Source organism: Mobula hypostoma, chromosome 2 (genome assembly GCF_963921235.1).
Source record: "Mobula hypostoma chromosome 2, sMobHyp1.1, whole genome shotgun sequence".
NCBI lineage: Eukaryota > Metazoa > Chordata > Chondrichthyes > Myliobatiformes > Myliobatidae > Mobula > Mobula hypostoma.
The window spans coordinates 81,894,385-81,918,184 of record NC_086098.1 but is presented as its reverse complement, the minus strand read 5'-3'; the positions used below and the strand labels follow the sequence as shown (position 1 = coordinate 81,918,184).

General features: G+C 42.1%; 1 protein-coding gene across 3 annotated transcripts in view; it reads left to right on the top strand.

Moving 5' to 3' along the window:
- Positions 1–23,800, top strand: part of fbxo16 (F-box protein 16) — a 62,123-nt gene that overhangs the window by 3,253 nt on the left and 35,070 nt on the right. For 2 of the 3 annotated variants that reach the window (XM_063071589.1, XM_063071579.1), the window contains exons 2-5: positions 378–532; positions 2,357–2,392; positions 16,465–16,671; positions 17,839–18,003. In XM_063071589.1, the coding sequence (XP_062927659.1) occupies positions 437–532; positions 2,357–2,392; positions 16,465–16,671; positions 17,839–18,003 (504 nt within the window). In that variant the 5' untranslated portion in view covers positions 378–436. The remainder of the gene's footprint in view (positions 1–377; positions 533–2,356; positions 2,393–16,464; positions 16,672–17,838; positions 18,004–23,800) is intronic. The other variant, XM_063071597.1, reaches the window with a different exon arrangement.

The following is a 23,800-nucleotide window of genomic DNA, read 5'->3' as shown; positions in this document are numbered from 1 at the left end:
ATCTGCCATCATTTTCTTTTGGTATAAGAGATTATTTTTAATAGCTGAACTGTACTTAATAAATTGAAACTTTTCTCTCTGTTATACCTTACATCTCCGTCTCTTCCCTTAAAGTAGTCAAAGATCCAGAAAGTTAGGGATTCAATTTATGTTCATCAAAACTGGTACAGAGAAATTTCCCTCAAAACTCTCTATACCACTTAGCAAAAATATGAAATGCAGTTGTAATTCAAATGATCACTTCCAGACATTAATTTTTTGAAAGTCCTTCATTTTCCGAACAGCTCTCTTTAAGTTTGAATGTGGAAAACTTTCCTTGGTTGTGGTTCTAATTGCTGTCTGCCTCATAATTTATGTAATGACGTTCTATCTTTCAGTTCCAATTTGAATGGAATGATTTAATACAGGAAGGAAAACACAATTTAAACATTTCAAAATGACATTTGCGCCACTCAGGATTATGAATGGGCCTAAAATGCAGACTAAGATGAGCACATGGACACCCCTGAATCATCAGCCTACCAATGACAAGGCAAGTGGTTGAGGTTTCAAATTACCAAAGGGTATACTGTTTAATAATTCATGTTATACAGCTATTGCCTAAGTAGAATTTGGATTGCATTCTGTAGTGTGTGTTTTGTAAAGTGGATTATCATGCCCAGCATTAACATATGATAGATTTTTATGATCAGGGATATGATCAACAAACTTTATCAAATTATTATGTCAGATGAAGTAAGATTACCATATAACTATTATATCAATGCAGTCTTGCTTGCCTTGCTGATAGATGTGTCCTAGTGTGAGAACTCTGGCACATTTCTAGTTGAAGCCATGTTTGGGACTCAGTTACCAAAAACACATGATTCTGTTGTAACCCAGGTTAATGAAACCCAGAGTTCTACCTGCAGAGAGATGAAAACAAGGTTACCGATTTTTAAAAAAGAGATTTTGAGAAAAACGCTATGCGACGGAGGGGCGTAGCTGGACACAGGACAGACAAATAGAGAAAAGCAGCAATGATGAGAAACTGCAGACATGAAACTGTTAAGAGTGGAATTAATAGTGAGCATCTCTATCCTACTAACTTGAAACCTTCAAGGTCAAACCCCTGGAGGAGAGACAATAGCGATAAAAGATTTATTGAATCTATAGGTATAACATGTAGCAGCTATAACGAGACAATATCGGCAGAGACCAGTGTCCAAAATCCCTGCTGTGTAGTTGGGAATTAGTTCTGCAAAATCATACCAAGGCTTTTGGTCAAGCTTTGTACAAGCTTGTGAATTGACTTTCTGTGGATGGTCAACTATTTCATTCCAACGAACCAAGAAACACGATGGCGAGCCCCCCAGAATGAAGAACCAGTGCCGGAACAAAATGTGTAATGACGCAGAGGATTTAATACAGTTGGATGTGTAAGTTTATTTTCATCCGAAGAATCTGAATTTGATTTTCCGCAAGAACTAATTATTTTTGCAAAGACTTTGATATGTTACTGAATGAGATTTACTTTGTTTAAGTTGTCATGTTCGACAATTGTCATGAAAGGTGTTAAACTGTGTATGTATAATTTTTGAATTTGAATTTAAACTTGTAGATATACTGCCCGGAACTGAAACTGAAGTTAACTATACTACTTGAGAATAGGAATTATATTTGGTTTTCTAACTGACTAGGGTTAAGTAAAAAGGAAAGTTTCTTCTGTAAACTTTTAAATAGGGAATAACACTAGATCTAACTAGTTAGAGAAATTGGAGTAAGAAAGGTTATTCTAATGAATATCGCTGATTCTAACTAAACAGTAATTTGGCTTTTGTTGATATCTGAGATTTGGAACCTAAACAGAATGTTCTGAATTTTGAATTGTTCTTGCTCATGTAAATATTTTGTACCTATTTTTTTTCTTATAAACAAAACCTTATTTCTACAGGTGTGTTGGTTCTATTCACTGTCTCCTTCTGATACCTAGATTCTTCTGATGGCCTATTAGCACCTAGTGTAATTTGATTTTCTCTAAAGAGTGCGGTGACTAGTCACTCATGATAAGACTGGTGATACACAGGTGTTACACTATCAAGTATTTAAATTAAAACACATTCCTTGTTTTATAGCCTACCTTTTGAAAACGAATTCTTTCTATGCACAACCATTGATTGTTGCTGTTTGCTATACATGAAGATTTTTATAATTAAAAGGAATGGCTCTCAACTTCAGTGTGATATATTTATATTATATGATGTGGTTATAGACAAAATCTTGGAGACTTTTAGTGGCTCTGCTCTAAATATTTTTCATGTTAAGAAGAGATTGTTTAATTTATTTTTTTATTCCCCCCCACTACCCCCCACAACAGGTCTTTGGAGAAAGAGGAGAATTACTTGGGAAATGGGTAAGAGGGCCATGCATTTATTTTGTAGATACTTAAAAACTTATCTAGACCATGTTTCCCACGCTCTCTTTAAACTGACTAGGGCCCCCGTTTCCATCCCTCCTTAAAAACTCACCAGGGCCCCATTCACAAGTTCCTTTTAAATTCGCTGGGGCCCAATTTCTCACATTCTCTTTAAATTAATCAAGGCCATGTTTACAGCTTTCCTTATAAACTCCCAAACCCCATGAGTAACATTCAACACCCTGGAAAATTTGCCAGTCCAGAAATACCAAAGTCTGAGCATTTGGATTGTTGGAGTTTTACTGTAACTGATAGGAAACACAATACATTACAACTCTTGCCATTGCATCACTTCCTTGGAGATCATTGCATCTTCTGATTCTCTTCTTGGAGAAGGACAAAGAAGTTAGATAGAAGCAGTATTCTGTAAACAAATATTACTGCTTCTTGCTTGTAGGGGATAGAATAAACTTTAGGGCATAAGAGATAGGGATTACAGAAAATGTGGAACATGAATACCTGCATTGGATCAAGTGGTAATAACTGAATCAGAAAAGGGAGGTACTTTGGGAATATCGTAGTCTAAGGAGATGCACATAATTTGATGTCATTAGGATGTTATGGGCAGCTTTTGCCAGGGTTATGTCTTTTGCAGTCAGCATTTGGAAATGTATTTGGAAAACCATGGCCTAATTAGGGAGAGCCAGCTTGGCTTTGTGTGGGACAAGTTGTGCATTACTAACTTGATTGAGTTTTTTGATGAGGTGATGAGGGTAAATGATGAAAGTAGAAGTTTGGATGTTGTCAACATGGATTTTAGTAAGGCGCTTGATAAGATCCCAAACAGAAGGCTCATCCAAAAAATTAAGATGTATGGGATCCAGAGTGATGCAGGACTGGTTTGTCCACAGAAGACTGAGGGTAGTGGTTGAAAGAACTTACTCTAGGTTCCAGTAAAATGGCAGCGTGCTCAGTCACAGCGGCTTCTACGGAGCCAACCAAAGGTGTTATTGTCTTTTTAGAACATTTTTTATGATAGCAAGACACTACTGGACATTAAGATCTTAAAGTTCTGCAGGTCTACCCCATCAGTGAGTTTCTCATTGGCAGAGAAACTGGAGGAGCTGGACTGGGTGTGGCTTGTGCTGATACCTGCAGGAGTCAGTGCGCAAAGGCGGTCTCACAGCAAGTTATCATCTTAGTCACTTTTCTTGTGATCGTAAGAACCTGTTGGAGATTGTTACTACGGAATGCTGCAAGTCCAATTCACAGGTTTATTGGCAGACAGCAGGGGAGCAGCGTGACCTCGGTCATAGTGAGGACAAGGCCTCAAGCCACGATGTCACTTACTTACAGTTGCCCAGGAGAGTCTGTACGCTCTACCAGAGTGCTGGGGGACGATGTGGCGCGGAGTCCAATCTGGAGTTGGTCCTGCCCTTCAGTGTTTGCTCAACAGAGTACAAGCCATATTGTGTTCAGCTGCAGACTGCTACAACATTCGTGGACTCAGGATCTTGGCCTATATTTTTCATGACTGTATTTTTACTGATCTCTTACATGTGCCTTCTGCTGTGTAAGACTGTAGGTACTGTGTTTTACACCTTAGCCCAGGAGTAATGCTGTATTCTTGGGTATTCATGTATGGTTACATGGGTATTCATGCGCAGACGCGTGATGTAGAGCACCAAAGGTTTAAAAAGGAGAGTAATTTTCAACGGTCTTTTTAAATCAGAGCAAGAGGCTGGGAGAGAAGGAGTAGGAATCTCGGAGAGAAGACTTTTTTTTTACACTGCTCTGGGAAAAGGGGCTAGGCTGCGCAGACGGGTGACGTAGAGCGCCAAAGGTTTAAAAAAAGGCTACCATATACAGTGGGCGGCAGAGTGAGAGGGAGCAGAGTGGGATGGCTTTGGCTCAACAGGCTTCGGCGTGAACAAGCAGAGGTAAGGGTAGGTTCCGGTAATTTTTGTTTTGTTTGTTTAAAGTAGAGAGAATGCCAGGCAGGATGTTGGAATGCTGCTCTTGCAGAATGTGGGAAGTCAGGGAGACCTCTGGTATCCCTGACAACGACACCTGCAAGAAGTGCATCCAGCTGCAGCTCCTAACAAACTGCGTTAGGGAACTGGAGCAGGAGCTGGATGACCTCCGGATCATTCAGGAGAATGAGGAGTTTATAGATAGTAGCTACAGGGAGGTAGTTACGCAAAAGGAGCAACGCGCAGGTAATTGGATTACTGTCAGGCGAGGGAAGGGCAAAGGGCAGGCAGAGCAGGGTTCCCCTGTGGCCATTCCCCTCAACAGCAATTATACCGATTTGGATACTGTTGGAGGGGGATGACTTACCTGGGACAAGCAGCAGCAGCCGGCTCTCTGGCACTGAGTTTGGTTCTGCGGTGCAGAAGGGAGGGTGGAAGAAGAGGAGAGCGGTAGTGATAGGGGACTCAATAGTTAGAGGTACAGAAAGGAGGTTCTGTGGTCATGACAGAGACTCCTGGATGATTTGTTGCCTCCCAGATGCCAGGGTCAGGGATGTGTCTGATCGCGTGCACAGCATTCTGAAGTGGGAGGGTGATCAACCAGATGTCATGGGACACATTGGTACCAATGACGTAGGAAGAAAGAGTGAGGAGGTCCTGAAGAGTGAGTATAGAGAGCTTGGTAGGAAGTTAAAAACCAGGACCTCGAGGACGGTAATCTCAGGATTGCTACCTGTGCCACGTGCCATTGAGGGTAAGAATAGCATGCTCTGGCGGATGAACACGTGGCTGGGGAACTGGTGTCAAGGGCAGGGTTTCAGATTTCAGGATCATTGGGACCTCTTCTGGGGCAGTTGGGACCTGTGCAAGAGAGATGGGTTACACCTGAACTACAAGGGGACCAATATCCATGCAGGGAGGTTTGTTAGTGCTTTTAGGGAGGGTTTAAACTAGATTGCAGGGGGGTAGGAACCAGAGTGCCAGAGCAGATATTAGAGCAGGGGTGAAATTAAATGATGTTAAAAGTTCATGCAAATTCACGAATAGGAGGATTGTGTGTGGTGGTAATAGTCTTCTGAGGTGTGTCTATTTCAATGCAGGGAGTATTGTGGGGAAGGCTGGCGAGCTAAGGCTGTGGATTGACACATGGAATTACGACATTATAGCCATTAGTGAAACTTGGCTGCAGGAGGGGCAGGACTGGCAGCTTAATGTTACAGGGTGCTGATGTTTCAGACGTGATAGAAGCAGAGGAATGAAGGGTGGGGGGGGGGTGGCATTGCTAGTCAGGGAAAATGTTACAGCAGTGCTCAGGCAGGACAGATTAGAGGGCTTGTCTACCGAGGCCATATGGGTGGAGCTGAGAAACAGGAAGGGTATGACCACATTAATGGGGTTGTATTATAGGCCACCCAATAGTCAGCGAGAATTGGAGGAGCAAATCTGCAGAGAGATAGCAGACAACTGCAGGAAACATAAAGTTGTGATAGGGGATTTTAATTTTCCACATATTGATTGGGATTCCCATACTGTTAAAGGTCTAGACGGGTTAGAGTTTGTAAAATGTGTTCAGGAAAGTTTTCTAAATCAATATATAGAGGTACCAACTAGAGAGGATGCAATATTAGATCTCCTATTAGGAAACGAGTTAGGACAGGTGACAGAAGTGTGTGTAGGGGACACTTTGGTTCCAGTGATCATAACACTATTAGTTTCAACTTGATCATGGATAAAGATAGATCTGGTCCTCGGGTTGAGGTTCTAAACTGGAAAAAGGCCAAATTTGAAGAAAGGAGAAAGGATCTAAAAAGCGTGGATTGGGACAGGTTGTTCTCTGGCAAGGATGTGATTGGTAAGTGGGAGACCTTCAAAGGAGAAATTTTGAGAGTGCAGAGTTTGTATGTTCCTGTCAGGATTAAAGGCAAAGTGAATAAAAATAAGGAACCTTGGTTCTCAAGGGATATTGGAACTCTGATAAAGAAGAAGAGAGAGATGTATGACACGTATAGGAAACAGGGAGCAAATAAGGTGCTTGAGGAGTATAAAAAGTGCAAAAAACTACTTAAGAAAGAAATCAGGAGGGCTAAAAGAAGACATGAGGTTGCTTTGATAGTCAAGGTGAAGGATAATCCGAAGAGCTTCTACAGGTATATTAAGAGCAAAAGGATAGTAAGGGATAAAATTGGTCCTCTTGAAGATCAGAGTGGTCGGCTATGTATGGAACCAAAAGAAATGGGGGAGATCTTAAACGGGTTTTCTTGCATCTGTATTTACTAATGAAACTGGCATGGAGTCAATGGAAATAAGGCAAACAAGTAGTGAGGTCATGGAACCTATACAGATTGAGGAGGAGGAGGTGCTTGCTATCTTGAGGCAAATCAGAGCAGATAAATTCCCAGGACCTGACAGGGTATTCCCTCAGACCTTGAAGGAGACTAGTGTTGAAATTGCAGGGGCCCTGGCAGATATATTTAAAATGTCGGTATCTACGGGTGAGGTGCCAGAAGATTGGAGGATAGCTCATGTTGTTCTGTTATTTTTAAAACGGCTCTAAAAGTAATCCAGGAAATTATAGGCCGGTAAGTCTGATGTCAGTAGTAGGTAAATTATTGGAGGGAGTACTGAGAGATAGGATCTACAAGTATTTGGATAGACAGGGACTTAATAGGGAGAGTCAACATGGCTTTGTGCGTAGTAGGTCATGTTTAACCAATCTATTAGAGTTTTTTGAGGAGGTTACCAGGAAAGTGGATGAAGGGAAGACAGTGGATGTTGTCTACTTGGACTTCAGTAAGGCCTTTGACAAGGTCCCGCATGGGAGGTTAGTTAGGAAGATTCAGTCGCTAGGTATACATGGAGAGGTAGTAAATTGGATTAGACATTGGCTCAATGGAAGTGGTAGTGGAGGATTGCTTCTCTGAGTGGAGGCCTGTGACTAGTGTTATGGATTCTTGATTACCTGACTGGCAGACCACAGTACGTGTGCTTGCAACACTGTGTGTCCGACAGAGTGATCAGCAGCACTGGGGCTCCACAAGGGACTGTCGTGTCTCCCTTTCTCTTCACCATTTACACCTCGGACTTCAACTACTGCACAGAGTCTTGTCATCTTCAGAAGTTTTCTGATGACTCTGCCATAGTTGGATGCATCAGCAAGGGAGGTGAGGCTGAGTACAGGGCTACTATAGGAAATCTTGTCACATGGTGTGAGCAGAATTATCTGCAGCTTAATGTGAAAAAGACTAAGGAGCTGGTGGTAGACCTGAGGAAGGCTAAGGCACCGGTGACCCCTGTTTCCATCCAGGGGGTCAGTGTGGACATGGTAGAGGATTACAAATACCTGGGGGTACGAATTGACAATAAACTGGACTGGTCAAAGAACACTGAGGCTGTCTACAAGGAAGGTCAGAGCCGTCTCTATTTCCTGAGGAGACTGAGGTCCTTTAACATCTGTCGGACGATGCTGAAGATGTTCTACGAGTCTGTGGTGGCCAGTGCTATCATGTTTGCTGTTGTGTGCTGGGGCAGTAGGCTGAGTGTAGCAGACACCAACAGAATCCACAAACTCATTCGTAAGGCCAGTGATGTTATGGGGATGGAACTGGACTCTCTGACGGTGGTGTCTGAAAAGAGGATGCTGTCCAAGTTGCATGCCATCTTGGACAATGTCTCCCATCCACTACATAATGGACTGGTTGGGCACAGGAGTACATTCAGCCAGAGACTCATTCACCGAGATGCAACACTGAGCATCATAGGAAGTCATTTCTGCCTGTGGCCATCAAACTTTACAGCTCCTCCCTTGGAGGGTCAGACATCCTGTGCCAATAGGCTGGTCCTGGACTTATTTCCTGGCATAATTTACATATTACTATTTAATTATTTATGGTGCAACTGTAACAAAAACCAATTTCCCTCGGGATCAATAAAGTATGACTATGACTATGACTATGGCTATGGTGTGCCACAGGGATCAATGCTGGGTCCATTGTTATTTGTCATCTATATCAATGATCTGGATGATAATGTGGTAAATTGGATCAGCAAATTTGCTGATGGTACCAAGATTGGAGGTGTAGTGAACAGTAAGGAAGATTTTCAAAGCTTGCGGAGGGATTTGGACCAGCTGGAAAAATGGGCTGAAAAATGGCAGATGGAGTGTGAGGTATTGCACTTTGGAAGGACAAACCAAGGTAGGACATACAAGGTAAATGGTAGGGTACTGGGTGTGCAGTAGAACAGAGGGATCTGGGAATACAGATACATAATTCCCTAAAAGTTGCATCACAGGTAGATAGGGTCGTAAAGAGAACTTTTGGTACATTGGCCTTTATAAATCAAAGTATTGAGTATAAGAATTGGAATGTTATGGTGAGGTTGTATAAGGCATTGGTGAGCCCGAACTTAGAGTATTGTGCACGGTTTTGGTCACCAAATTACAGGAAGGATATTAATAAGGTTGAAAGAGTGCAGAGAAGGTTTACAAGGATGTTGCCGGGACTTGAGAAACTGAGTTACAGAGAAAGGTTGAATAGGTTAGGACTTTATTCCCTGGAGCATAGAAGAATGAGGGGAGATTTGATAGAGGTGTATAAAATTATGATGGTTATAGATAGAGTGAATGCAAGCAAGCTTTTTCCACTGAGGCTAGGGGAGAAAAAAACCAGAGGACATAGGTTAAGGGTGAAGGGGGAAAAGTTTAAAGGGAACATTAGTGGGGGGTTTCTTCACACAGAGTGGTGGGAGTGTGGAATGAGCTGCCAGATGAAGTGGTAAATGAGGGCTCACTTTTAACATTTAAGAAAAACTTGGATAGGTACGTGGATGAGAGGTGTATGGAGGAATATGGTCCAGGTGCAGGTCAGTGGCACTAGGCAGAAAAATGGTTTGGCACAGCCAAGAAGGGCCAAAAGGCCTGTTTCTGTGCTGTAATGTTCTATGGTTCTATGGTTGAATGCCAATTAAACTTGAACTTGAATGGTCTTCCACAGGGATCTGTACTGGAACCTCTGCTGTTTATGATGTATATAAATTACTGGATGAAAAAGTAGATGGGTGGGTTAGTAAGTTTGCCGCTCTTCTTTGCTATCCACACCACCACCAATCTTCATATCATATGCAAAGAATATTGTGGAATATAGATCATTTGCAGATATAGGCGGAGAAGTGGCAAATGGAAGTTAACCTAGTCAACTGTGAATTTTTGCACCTTGGTAGGTCCAATGTAAAAAGACAGTACAAGGCAAAGGGCAAGTCCCTTAAAGACAGGTGGATAGGGTGATTAGGAAGGTATATGACATGGTTGCCTTTATCAGTTGAGGCACTGAGTTCCAAAGTCAGGAATTTATGTTGTAGCTTTATAAAACTCTAGGTAAGTTGTATCTGGCCCCATTATGGGAAGGATGTCAAGGCTTTGGAGAGGGAGCAGAAGAGCTTTACCAGGATGCTGCCTGGATTAGAGGGCATGTGCCATAATGAGAGGTTGGATAAATTTAGGTTGTTTTCTCTAGAGTGACATAGGCTGAACAGAGGTCTATAAGATTATGAGAGGCATACATAGAGTTGACAGATAGTATCCTTTTCCCAGTGTTGAAATGTCTAATACCAGAGGGCATGCACTTAAGGTGAGCGGAGATAATTTCAAAAGAGATGTGAGGGGCAAGTTTTGTTACACAAAGAATGATCCCTGAGGTGGTGATAGAGGCAGAAACATTTGGGACTTTAAAAAAAATTAAATAGGCACATGAATGTGAGGAAAGTGGAAAGATATGGACATTGTGCAGGCAGAGGGAATTAGTTTAGTTGGCCATTTGATTAATAATTTAATTGGTTCAGCACAACATTGTGGTCTGAAGGGCCTGTCCCTGTTCTATGTTCTATGTTCCTTGCAGAAATAGAAAAAGAATTTGAACATGAACCAGTGGAGTGAGGTGGATGTGATTTAATAATCTTTTTATCTTTATCTCAGAAAAGAAGGGTTAGAGTTAAGGCAGTAGTGAGGATGAAGTTGTAAAGAGAGTTCTAATAGAAAGATGATTGATAGTGATCAGCCTTTTCCTAAAGGTAAAACATTCAGTCCTGCCTTTTCATAAGATCCAACATCAATTTTTTCTAAACAAGAACATTCCTGTTAATAAATCCTCCCTCCTATATTTATGTTATATTCTGAAGTTTCTTAACTCCACATTGATTGAGAAACAATAGAAAATAGACAATAGGTGCAGGAGTAGGCCATTCAGCCCTTCGAGCCAGCACCACCATTTACTGTGATCATGGCTGATCATCCACAATCAGTACCCTTTTCCTGCCTTCTCCCCATATCCCTTGACTCCGCTATCTTTAAGAGCTCTATCTAACTCCTTCTTGAAAGAATCCAGAGAATTGGCCTCCACTGCCTTCTGAGGCAGAGCATTCCACAGAACCTCAACCCTCTGTGTGAAAAAGTTTTTCCTCAACTCCGTTCTAAATGGTCTATCCCTTATTCTTAAACTGTGGCCTCTGGTTCTGGACTCCCCCCAACATCAGGAACATGTTTCCTGCCTCTAGCGTGTCCAATCTCTTAATAATCTTATATGTTTCAATCAGATCCCTTCTCATCCTTCTAAATTCCAGTGTATACAAGCCCAGTCGCTCCAATCCTTCAACATATGACAGTCCCGCCAACCCGGGAATTAACCTTGTGAACCTACGCTGCACTCCCTCAATAGCTAGAATGTCCTTCCTCAAATTTGGAGACCAAAACTGTACACAATACTCCAGGTGTGGTCTCACCAGGGCCCTGTACAACTGCAGTAGGACCTCTTTGCTCCTATACTCAACTCCCCTTGTTGTGAAGGCTAACATGCCATTAGCTTTCTTCACTGCCTGCTGTACCTGTATGCTTACTTTCAGAGACTGATGAACAAGGACACCTAGATCTCGTACTTCCCCTTTTCCTAACTTGACACCATTCAGATAGTAATCTGCCTTCCTGTTCTTGCGACCAAAGTGGATAACCTCACATTTATCCACATTAAACTGCATCTGCCCACTCACCCAACCTGTCTAAGTCACCCTGCATTTTCATAACATCCTTCTCACATTTCACACTGCCACCCAGCTTTGTGTCATCTGCAAATTTGCTAATGCTACTTTTAATCCCTTCATCTAAATCATTAATGTATATTGTAAATAGCTGCGGGCCCAGCACCGAGCCTTGCGGTACCCCACTAGTCAAAACAAGCATGGTTTTTTATTAGCTCTGTAATAGCTCCATGCAGAACAGAATGTGACAGGTACGTAAGACTTCCTATCAATAGAGAAAATCAGTTGATTGTAACTAATAGTTCAGCCTGGGTGGCAGATCCTGATACCTCTTTTCCAAATGTATGGTACAACAATGGAAAGTTATTTGCATGAATATGGACTGGAACCATTTGCAAAAAATTCCTTTTATCTCAATCAATGCAAAACACAAGAGGTTTAGTTTCACATCAGTCATTCTTGCATAAGAATGTTGTATAATACATTCCTTAGAATGTTCTTCCTAATTATGTCTTTCCCTCGTTTTTTTAAATCCCAAATTGGTGTGATGTGAAGTGATGTTTGCTGCCTTTTAGGTGGTGAAGCTCACTAACTACATATACTGCATCCTTGCCTGCAGAGTGCAAGGTTGTGGAGTGAGTTGGAGACAGTTTCTTATGGACTCTATGCAGCAGTTTTATAAAGTGAGGACTTGTCTGCGGAGATTACTTGGGTTAATTGTGACTAGGGTTAATTAGCAAAAGTCAATAAAAGAAGCAGGTTTTGAGCAGAGCAGCAATGTTGTGTGAATGCAGTGTTAGAGTGGTCAGGCTTTAGCTCAACAGATTTAGGTGAGAAAAGGCACAGGCTAGAACTTAAGTCTGAGAATTCAGAGGCATAACAATTGTAGTCAGGATGGTAGTTAAAGCAATTAAATGCTTCTCCTGTGAGATGTGGGATTTCAGGGTGCCTAATGGCCTCCCTGATGATTACATCTGCAGGAAGTGCACCCAAATTCAGCTCCTGACTGACAAGGTCAAGGAACTGGAGCTGGAGCTGGATGTAATCAGGACCATCTGAAAGCTGAAAACTTCATAAATCAGTCTTTTACTAAAGTGGTCACACCCACAGTGAGGGTTCAAATAGTAGATGGGTGACCACAAGGTGAAGTAAGAGGAGTAAGCAGTCAGTACAAGGTTCCCGTGTAGTCATTCCCCTCAGCAACAAGTATACCTTTCTGGATACTGCTTGGGGGGGTGAGGGTGGGGAGGAGTGGGATGACCTATCAGGGCACAGCAACAGCAGCCAGGGCATTGGCACTATGACTAGCTCTGATGCTGGGCAGAGTGGTAGTTATAGGAAACTTGATAGTTATGGGATCTGATAGTAGATTCTGTGGCCACCAAAGAGAAGCCAGGATGGTGTGTTGCCTCCCAGGTGCTAGGTTATAGGAAGTCTCTGAGCGGCTGCAAAAGATGGTGGTTTAGCATGGAGGCAAAATTGAAAAGGGTAATGAATACAAGACTGAAGGTGTTATATTTGAATACACAAACTCCAGGGAATAAAGTAGATACTCTTGTAGCGCAGTTAGAGATATGGTAACTGCAGGTATGACATTGTGGGCATCACTGAGACGTGGCTGGAAGAAGATCATAATTTGGAACTTAACATCCAAGGGTAGCATTGAAAGATGTGGAAAAAAATGGCAGGGGTAAAAAGACATTGATGGGAGTTGCATACAGTTGCCAGAATATGGGATATAAGTTTCAACAGGAAATAGAAATGGCATGTAATTAGGACAATGTCACAATAGTGGGGCATTTCAATATGCAGATAGATTGAGAAAATCAATTTGGTGCTGGATCTCAAGAGAGAGAATTTGTAGAGTGCCTATGAGATACGTTTTTAGACCAGCTTGTGATTGAGCCCACAAAAGGTAATTCTGGATTGGATGTTGTATAATGAACTAGATTTGATTAGGAACCTTAAGGTAAAGGAACCCTTGGGACAGTGATTGTAATATGATAGAATTCACCCTGTAGTTTGAGAGGACGAAGATAAAGTCAGATGTATCACTATTACAGTGGAGTGAAGGGAATTACGGAGGCATAAAAGAGAAGCTAGCCGAAGTAGGAAGGGACACTAGCATGGCAGAACAGCAATGGCTGGAGTTTCCGGGGGCAATTTGAAAGGCGCAGAAAAACGATTAGAAGGAATTTCTTTAAGCAGGGAATGGGGAGTCTGTAGAATTCATTGCTATGGATGGCTGTGGAGGCCACCTCATTGAGTATATTTAGTGTCGTAGAGAAGTACAGCATAGAAAAAAAGGCCTTTCAGCCCATCTACCCCATGCCAAAACCATTTAAACTGCCTACTTCCATCAACCTCCACGGGACCATAGCCCTCCATGCCCTTACCATTCATGAACCTATCCAAGCTTCTCTTAAATGTTGACATCGAGCTCGCATGCACCACTTGTGCAGGCAGCACACTCGCACGACCCTATGAGTGAAGAAGTTTCCCCTCATGTTCCCCTTGAACGTTTCACCTTTCACCCTTAACCTATGACCTTTGTGTGTGGTCCCAATCCCAGTGGAAAAAGCTTGCTTGCATTTACCATATCTATATCCCTCATAATTTTGTGTACCTTAATCAAATCTCCTCTCAATCTTCCATATTCTAAGGGATACAGTATTAAACTACTCAATCTTTCCTTATAATGCAGGTCCTTCAGACCCGACAACATCCTTGTAAATTTTCTCTGTGCTCTTTCAACTTTGTTTACATCTTTCCTGTAGGAGTTGACCAAAACTGCACACAATGCTCCAAATTAGGCCTCACCAATGTCTTCATACAACTTCAACATAACATCTCATCTCTTGTACTCAATGCATTGATTTATGAAGGCCAATGTGCCGATAGCTTTCTTTACGACCCTATCTGCATCTGATGTCACTTTCAATGAATTATGAACCTATATTGCCAGATCTCTTTGTCCTACCACACTCCTTAGTGTCCTACCGTTCATTTTGTAAGACCTACCCTGGTTGATCCTACCAAAGTGCAAAACCTCGCACTTGTCTGCATTAAATTCCTTGTGCCATTTTTCAGCCCATTTTTCAAACTGATGCAGATCCGTCTGCAAGCCCTAATAGCCTTCCTTGCTGTCTACTACACCCCCAATCTTGGCTTCATTCACACATTTGCTGATCCAGACACATTCAAGCTTTGTACTCTTAAAATTTCACTTTTGAAGGCCTCCTACTTATGAAGTGCATCTTGCCAGAAAACAGCCTGTCCCAATCCATACTTGCCAGATCATTTCTAAATTAGCTTTCTCCAATTTAGAATCTCAACCAGTGGACCAGACCTATCCTTTTACATATATACTTTGAAACTAATGGCATTGAAGTCATTAGATGCAAAGTGTTCCTATACACAAACTTTTGTCACCCGCCCTGGCTCATTCTCTAATAACAGATCCAGTATCACATGCTCTCCAGCTGGGACTTCTACATACTGATGAAGGAAATTTCCCTGAACAGGTTTGACAAACTCTATCCCATCTAGTCCTTTTACAGTACGGGATTCCCAGTCAATATGTGGAAAGTTTAAATCACCTACTAAAACAACCTTATATTTCTTGCAACAGTCTGCAATCTCTTTACAGATTTGTTCCTCTAAATTCCTAGGACTATAATGTAGCCCCATTAATGTGGTCATACCTTTTTTATTTCTCAGTTCCACCCATAATGCCTCAGTAGATGAGTTGTCCAGTCTGTCCTGATGGAGCACTGCCGTGATATTTCCCCTGACAAGCAACACCACCCCTCCTCCTTTAATCTATCCCGCTCTGTCACGTCTAAAACAATAGAACCCCGGAATATTGAGCTGCCAGTCCTTCCCGTCCTGCATTCAAGTCTCAGTAATAGCTATGATATCATAATTCCAGGTGTTGATCCATGTCCTGAGCTCATCTGCCTTTCCTATGGCAGGGCTCTGTCAGGACAGATTGGAGAAGCCAGGTGAGTGGGAAAGGTTAAAGTGCTAAAGAGGAAAGAATCTGATAGGAGAGGAAAGTGACCATAGGAGAAAGGGAAAGAGTAGGGGACCCAGGGGAGGTGATAGGCAGTGAGAAGAAGTAAGTGGTGGGTTTGACGGGAATGTTAAAGTCTGGAGGGGAGGGGAGAGGGAAAAGAGGGTGAGGTAGTGAATAAAGGGGATGGAAGGAAGCAGAAATCAAGATTTTAAATGAAGAGAAGGTGAGGGAGGAATGAGAAAATGAAAGAACAAATATCAGAATCAGAATTAGGTTTACTATTGCTGACATTAATCATGAAATTGTTTGTGGCAGCAGTACAGTGCAGGCATAACAAATTACCACAAGCTACAACCAAAAAAAAAGTGCAGAAGAGGAATACTGAGGTAGTGTTCCTGGGTTAATGGATCAATCAGAAATCTGATGGTAGAGAGGAAGAAGCTGTTCCTAAAACATTGAGCGTGGTTCTTCAGGATCATATACCTCCTTCCTGATGGTGGTTCTTAAAATTATCCTCCTGATACCTCATGGTGGCTTGTGCTCATGATGAAGCTGGCTAAGACTACAACCTTCTGTGTATTGGTGCCTACATACCAGATGGTGATGCAACCAGTCAGACTGTTGTCCACAGTACATTTGGAAATTTGCTTGAGTCTTTGGTGACATACCAAATCTCAAAAACTCTTAATGAAGTATAGCCATCGGCATTCCCTCATCATGATTGCATCAAAATGATGGGTCCAGATTAGATCCTCTGAGATATTGATATACAGGAAAGAGAGAGGTTTAAAATAAAAAAAGGAAGAGAAGTAACAAAAATGGAGGTGAAAAGTGACAGCTTGTTGGTTTAATCCTAGCCTTAATGAAAGGTCTCAGCCCAAAATATCAAGTGTTTATTCCCCTCCATAGATGCTGCCTGACTTGCTAAGTCACTCAAGCATTTTGTGTGTAACTTATTGGTTTTATTGTATCATCAATCACAACAGTTTGTACGCCATCTAATATTACTATTTGATGTTGAGTTTTTTTTTATATTCCCTCACATCTTCATTCAGTTTGATAAGTGGACCAACACACAGCGTCGCAAGGTTCTTCTTGACCTGTTTGAAAGATGCTCTGTCTCTCAGTTGAAGTTTTGTGAACAATATTTGCGCAGTAGAGTTCCAATGGAAGCATTGGACTTCACCTGTTTCCTTCCCAGAGTGCTGTCTTTGTACATCTTCTCCTTCTTGGATCCAAGGAGCCTTTGCCGGTGTGCACAGGTAACACTTATGCAGAATTCATTTTTCATTTTCAAGATTTGGATGTTGCTGCCAAGGCCAGTATTTATTGCACATCTCTAATTATCCTTCAGAATGTATAGTATATAGTATAGTATAGTATATATGTATAGTATATAGTATCAGTCATCCTAACACTGAACCGTTCTCACAACCTGTGGACTCATTTTCAAGGACTCTTTTTCTCATTTTCTCTATATTTTATTGCTTATTTGTTCATTTTTCTTTTGTATTTGCAGTTTGTTAATTTTTGCACATTTGTCGTTTGTCTTTTGTATGGTCTTTCACTGATGCTAATATGATTCTTTGTATTTACTGTAAATTCCTGCAAGAAAATGAATCTCAGGATTGTATATGATGACATATACGTACTTTGATAATAAACTTACTTTACTTTGGTCTTTTTGAAGTAGTACTGGAACAAACAAATCTATGGTTTTCTAGATGAGAGTTGATCCTGTCTCTAGAATCTTCTCCAATAATTTCCCTACCACTGATGTAAAGCTCACTGGCTATTACTCTCTGGTTTGTCACTGTTGGCTTTCTTAAACAGAGGAACAATATTGTCTATTCTCCTCTTCATCTGTGTTTAACAAGGATGCAAAGATCTCTATCAAGGCTCCAGCATTCTCCTGTCTTCCTTCTCTTACTGTCCTGGGATAGATCCCATCAGGCCCCAGGAACTTATCCACATACATGTTCTTTGAGTCCCAACTCCCCCTCCTTCATATCAACATGCCCTAAAATAATAGCATATGCAAGTAACTTCCAAGTCCTTCTCCTTGGTAAATACCAATCCAAAATACTTATTTAGTACATCACACACTTTTATTAGTTATATAGTTCCAGTGATCTCACTGAGCATATTATGATCACATTGATCATATAAAGCATGCTACGTTGCCATCAGAAGCATGGCATCACTTGTGGGCTTCCCCCAGCACATATAAACTAGAAAACCTACAGCACAATACGGGCCCTTCGGCCCACAATGCTGTGCCGAACATGTACTGACATCCTTGGACTTTTGTTGGTTGTTGATGCAAATGACGCATTTTACTGTATGTTTTGGCGGTTTGATGTACATTGACAAATAAAGCAAATCTTTATGTCTTTGATTGTAGCTATGCCCTTTCTGCTATCTCATAGGTGAACTGGCATTGGAAAAATCTTGCTGAGTTGGATCAACTCTGGATGCCCAAATGCCTGAGACTAGGTTGGTACATCAGCTTCTCACCTACTCCCTATGAACAAAGAATCTGGAAAAGACATTACATTGAGATGGTGAAGGAGCTGAATGTTACCAAGCCAAAGGTTAGTGACATATCCCAATGTACTTCAGTGATTTGCCGCGTTCATTAATTTGTTACCTGTAAATATTCTTAGGTTATTTGAATATTGATTGACATCTCCCTTTAGCAAGGGGTTTAGATGGGGTGGAGTTTGTTAGGTGTGTTCAGGAAGGTTTCCTGACACAATATGTCGATAAGCTTACAAGAGGAGAGGCTGTACTTGATCTGGTATTGGGAAATGAACCTGGTCAGGTATCAGGTCTCTCAGTGGGAGAGCATTCTGGAGATAGTGATCACAATTCTATCTCCTTTACCATAGCATTGGAGAGGGATTGGAACAGACATGTTAGGAAAATGTTTAATTGGAGTAAGGGGAAATATGAAGCTATCAGGCAGGAACTTGGAAGCATAAATTGGGAACACGTTCTCAGGGAAATGTACGGCAGAAATGTGGCAAATGTTCAGGGGATATTTGTACCATGCAAATATAGGTACATTCCAATGAACAAGGAAAGGATGGTAGGGTACAGAAACCATGGTGTACAAAGGCTGTTGAAAATCTAGTCAAGAAGAAAAGAAAAGCTTACGAAAGGTTCGAAAAAACTAAGTAATGATAGAGATCTAGAAGATTATAAGGCTAGCAGGAAGGAGCTTAAGAATGAAATTGTGAGAGCCCGAACTGGCCATGAGAAGGCCTTGGTGAGCAGGATTAAAGAAAACCCCAAGGCATTTTACAAGTATGTGAAGACCAAGAGGATAAGACATGAGAGAATAGGACCAATCAAGTGTGACAGTGGAAAAGTGTGTAAGGAACTGGAGGAGATAGCAGAAGTACTTAATGAATACTTTGATTCAGTATCCACTATGGAAAAGGACCTTGGCAATTGTAGGGATGACTTACAGTGGATTGAAAAGCTTGAGCATATAGAAATTACGAAAGATGTGTTGGAGCTTTTGGAAAGCATCAAGTTGGATAAGTCTCCGGGACCAGACGAGATGTACCCCAGGCTACTGTAGGATGTGAGGGAGGAGATTGCTGACCTCTAGCGATGATCTTTGCATCATCAATGGGGACAGGATAGCTTCTGGAGGATTGCAGGGTTGCAGATGCTGTTCCCTTATTCAAGAAAGGGAGTAGAGGTAGCCCAGGAAATTTTAGATCAGTGAGTCTTACTTCAGTGGTTGGTAAGTTGATGGAGAAGATCCTGAGAGGCAATATTTATGAACGTTTGGAGAGGCTTAATATGATTAGGAACAGTCAGCATGGTTTTATCAAAGGTAGGTCATGCCTTACGAGACTGAATGAATTTTCTGTGGATGTGACTAAACATGTCGATGAAGGTAGAACAGTAGGTGTAGTGTGTATGGATTTCAGCAAGGCATTTGGTAAGGTATCCCATGCAAGGCTTATTGAGAAAGTAAGGAGGCATGGGATCCAAGGGGACCTTGCTTTGTGGATCCAGAATTGGCTTGCCCATTGTGGTAGAAATGGTTAAAACTACTGTTTGATGGGACACCTGACCATTCTGGAACAGCTGGGCATAAGACTGCTGATGTGTGTCGAGAATAACTTTGGATGATAAGCACAGTACCAGGAACTCCAATTAGTAAGATACTGGGCACCTGGAACCAGGAGGGAGGATATGTCCGGGGGTAAATTATGAGCCCAGATAACAGGGAATGAAGAGGACTGTTAGACTTCCACTGAGAGAATAATTGACATGTCTTTTAAGTGATTGATCATGTACTGATGTCAAACTAAGTGAAGTTGTTTGTCTTGCTGTATAAATATGAGCTCAGTATAACCTAGAATTCAGAGTTCTGGTGACGGTGCAGACTGCTGCAGACTCTCCATGATATCATGTTAATAAACTCTTAAAACGAAACTCAAAGGTACGCTGGGTGTTCTTAGTTAGTGTTTCCATGACAGAATCTGGCAACAAGGGTGGGATCTCAATCGCCTTACTTTAGGAAGGATGTGGAAACCATAGAAAGGGTGCAGAGGAGATTTACAAGGATGTTGCCTGGATTGGGGAGCATGCCTTATAAGAATAGGTTGAGTTAATTCGGCCTTTTCCCCTTGGAGCGACAGAGGATGAGAGGTGACCTCATAGAGGTGTATAAGATTATGAGAGGCATTGATCGTGTGGATAGTCAGAGGCTTTTTCCCAGGGCTGAAGTGGCTAGCATGAGAGGGCATAGTTTTAAGGTGCTTGGAAGCAGGTACAGATGAGATGTCAGGGGTCAGTTTTTTTACTCAGAGAGTGGTGAGTGCATGGAATAGGCTGTCGGCAGCAGTGGTGGTGGAGGTGGAAACGATAGGGTCTTTTAAGAGACTCCTGGATGGCTACATGGAGCTTAGAAAAATAGAGGACTATGGGTAAAGCCTAGGTAGTTCTAAGGTAGGGACATGTTCAGCACAGCTTTGTGGGCTAAAGGGCTTGTATTGTGCTGTATGTTTTCTATGTTTCTATCTCTATTGAGCAAGATCCGAAGAAAGGCTAACTCAAGAGGGCCGAGTTAAATTAAGGGACTGCCCTAGCTAAAATGGGGGTAGGGTCCGGATTAAATGTTAATAGACTCTTAAAATGAACTCGAAGTCACTCTGGTGTTCTTAGTTAGTGTTTCCACGACAGAATGTGGCCGACGAGGATGGGATCTCCAATATGCGAGATCCGAAGAAAAGCTAACTAAGAGGGCCAAGTTAAATAGGGGACTTCCCTAGCTTAAGGGACTGCCCTAGCTGAAATGGGGGCAGTTGCCAGAGACCTCCCTGGGAGAAGGGAAGGTATGGTGTTCTTAGTTAGTGTTTCCACAACAGAATCTGGCAACATGGATGGCATCTCCATTGAGCGAGATCTGAAGAAAGGCTAACTAAAAGGGCCGAATTAAATTACAGGATCACCCTAGCTGAAATGGAGGTAGAGTCCCAAATAAGCACTTAAAACAAAACTCAAAGTCACTCTGGTGTTCTTAGTTAGTGTTCCCAAGACACCCAGAGAAGGCAAAGAGTGGTTGTAGATGGGTCATATACTGCACGGAGGTTGTTCACCAGTGGTGTGCCTCTGGGATCTGCTCTGGGACCCCTTCTCTTCGTGATTTTTATAAATGACCTGGATGACCAAGTGGAGGGATGGGTTAGTAAGTTTGCTGATGACACAAAGGTTGGGAGTGTTGTGGATAGTATGGAGGGCTGTCAGAGATTACAGTGGTACATTGATAGGATGCAAAACTGGGCTGAGAAGTGGCAGATGGAGTTCAACTCAGCTAAGTGTGAAGTGGTTCATTTTGGGGGGTCAAATATAATGACAGAATATAGTATTAATGGTAAACTCTTGGCAGTATCAAGGATCAGAGGGATCTTGGGGTTCGAGTCCATAGAACACTCAAAGCTGCTGTGCAGGTTGACTGTGTGGTTAAGAAGGCATACGGTGCATTGGCTTTCATCAATCGTGGGATTGAAGTTAAGAGCCGAGAGGTAATGTTACAGCTATATAGGACCTTGATCAGACCCCACTTGGAGTACTGTGCTCGATTCTAGTCACCTCACTACAGGAAGGATGTCAAAACTATAGAAAGGGTGCAGAGGAGATCTACAAGGATGTTGCCTGGATGGGGGAGCATGCCCTATGAGAATAGGTTGAGTGAATGCGGCTTTTTCTCTTTGGAGCGGCGGAGGATGAGAGGTGACCTGATAGAGGTGTATAAGATGATGAGAGGTATTGATGGTGTGGATAGTCAAGAGGCTTTTCCCCAGGGCTGAAGTGGCCAGCGCAAGAGGGCACAGTTTTAAGGTGCTTGGAAGTAGGTACAGAGGACATGTCACGGGTAAGTTTTTTTACGCAGAGTGGTGAGTGTGTGGAATGAGCTGCCGGTGATGATGGTAGAGGCGGATATGATAGGGTCTTTTAAGAGATTCCTGGATAGGTACATGGAGCTTAGAAAAATAGAGGGCTATGGGTAACCATGGTAATTTCTAAAGTAAGTACTTTATTTCTAAAGTAAGTAAGGTTCGAAAAAACTAAGTAATGATAGAGATCTAGAAGATTATAAGGCTAGCAGGAAGGAGCTTAAGAATGAAATTGTGAGAGCCCGAACTGGCCATGAGAAGGCCTTGGTGAGCAGGATTAAAGAAAACCCCAAGGCATTTTACAAGTATGTGAAGGGCAAGAGGATAAGATATGAGAGAATAGGACCAATCAAGTGTGACAGTGGAAAAGTGTGTATGGAATCGAAGGAGATAGCAAAGGTACTTAATGAATATTTTGCTTCAGTATTCACAACAGAAAAGGATCTTGGCGATTGTAGGGATGAGTTACAGCAGACTGAAAAGCTTGAGCATGTAGACATTAAGAAAGAATATGTGCTGGAGCTTTTGGAAAGCATCAATTTGGATAAGTCTCCGGGACCGGATGAGATGTTCCCCAGGCTACTGTGGGAGGCGAGGAAGGAGATTGCTGAGCCTCTGGCAATAATCTTTGAATTATCAATGGGGACAGGGGAGGTTCCAGGGGATTGGAGGGTTGCAGATGTTCCCTTATTCAAGAAAGGGAGTAGAGATAACCCGGGAAATTATAGACCAGTGAGTCTTACTTCAGTGGTTGGTAAGTTGATGCAAAAGATCTTGAGAGGCAGGATTTATGAACATTTGGAGAGGCATAATATGATTAGGAATAATCAGCATGGCTTTGTCAAAGGCAGGTCATGCCTTACGAGCCTGAATTAATTTTTTGTGGATGTGCCTAAACACGTTGATGAAGGAAGAGCAGTAGATGTAGTGTATATGGTTTTCAGCAAGGCATTTGATAAGGTACCCATGCAAGGCTTATTGAGAAAGTAAGGAGGCATGGGATCCAAGAGGACCTTGCTTTGTGGATCCAGAATTGGCTTGCCCACAGAAGGCAAAGAGTCGTTGTAGACGGGTCATATTCTGCATGGAGGTCGGTGACCAGTGGTGTGCCTCAGGGAACTATTCAAAAGTTCAAAGGTCAAATTTAATGACAGAGAAATGCTTTTTCTTTGCAAACATCCATGAAAACAGAGAAGTTCACCAAAGAATGAACGACAGTTAAACGTGAGAACCCCAAAGTCCTCCCCAGCAACCCGCCCCCCACACATAAGCGGCAGTGAGCAACGATTCCCCCCTCCCCCCACCCCTTCTCTTTGTGATTTTTATAACTGACCTGGATGACAAAGTGGAGGGATGGGTTAGTAAATTTGCTGATGACACAAAGGTTGGGGGTGTTGTGGATAGTGTGGAGGGCTGTCAGAGGTTACAGTGGGGCATTGATAGGATGCAAAACTGGGCTGAGAAGTGACAGATGGAGTTCAACCCAGATGGTTCATTTTGGTAGGTCGAATATGATGGCAGAATGTAGTATTAATGGTCAGACTCTTGGCAGTGTGGAGGATCAGAGGGATCTTGGGGTCTGAGTCCATAGGACACTCAAAGCTGCTGTGCAGATTGACTCTGTGGTTAAGAAGGCATACTTAATGTTGATGCTAAAATTTATCTGAACTTTTGGCTCATAGGATGGAAAATATTCTGCCTTTTATTATCTCTGATGACCAGACCGGATTTATTACAAATCGTTATTCTCATTTTAACATTCGTCGTTTACTGAATGTTATTTATTCTCCCTCTAAAGAAACTTTGGAATGCATGATTTCTTTGGATGCTGAGAAAGCATTTGACCAGGTTGAATGGAATTATTTATTTAAAATATTAGAAAAATTTAAATTTGGGTCCAATTTTATTCAATGGATTAAATTACTTTATTCATCTGTTCTTACTAACTCTCAGAGTTCTAAACCATTTA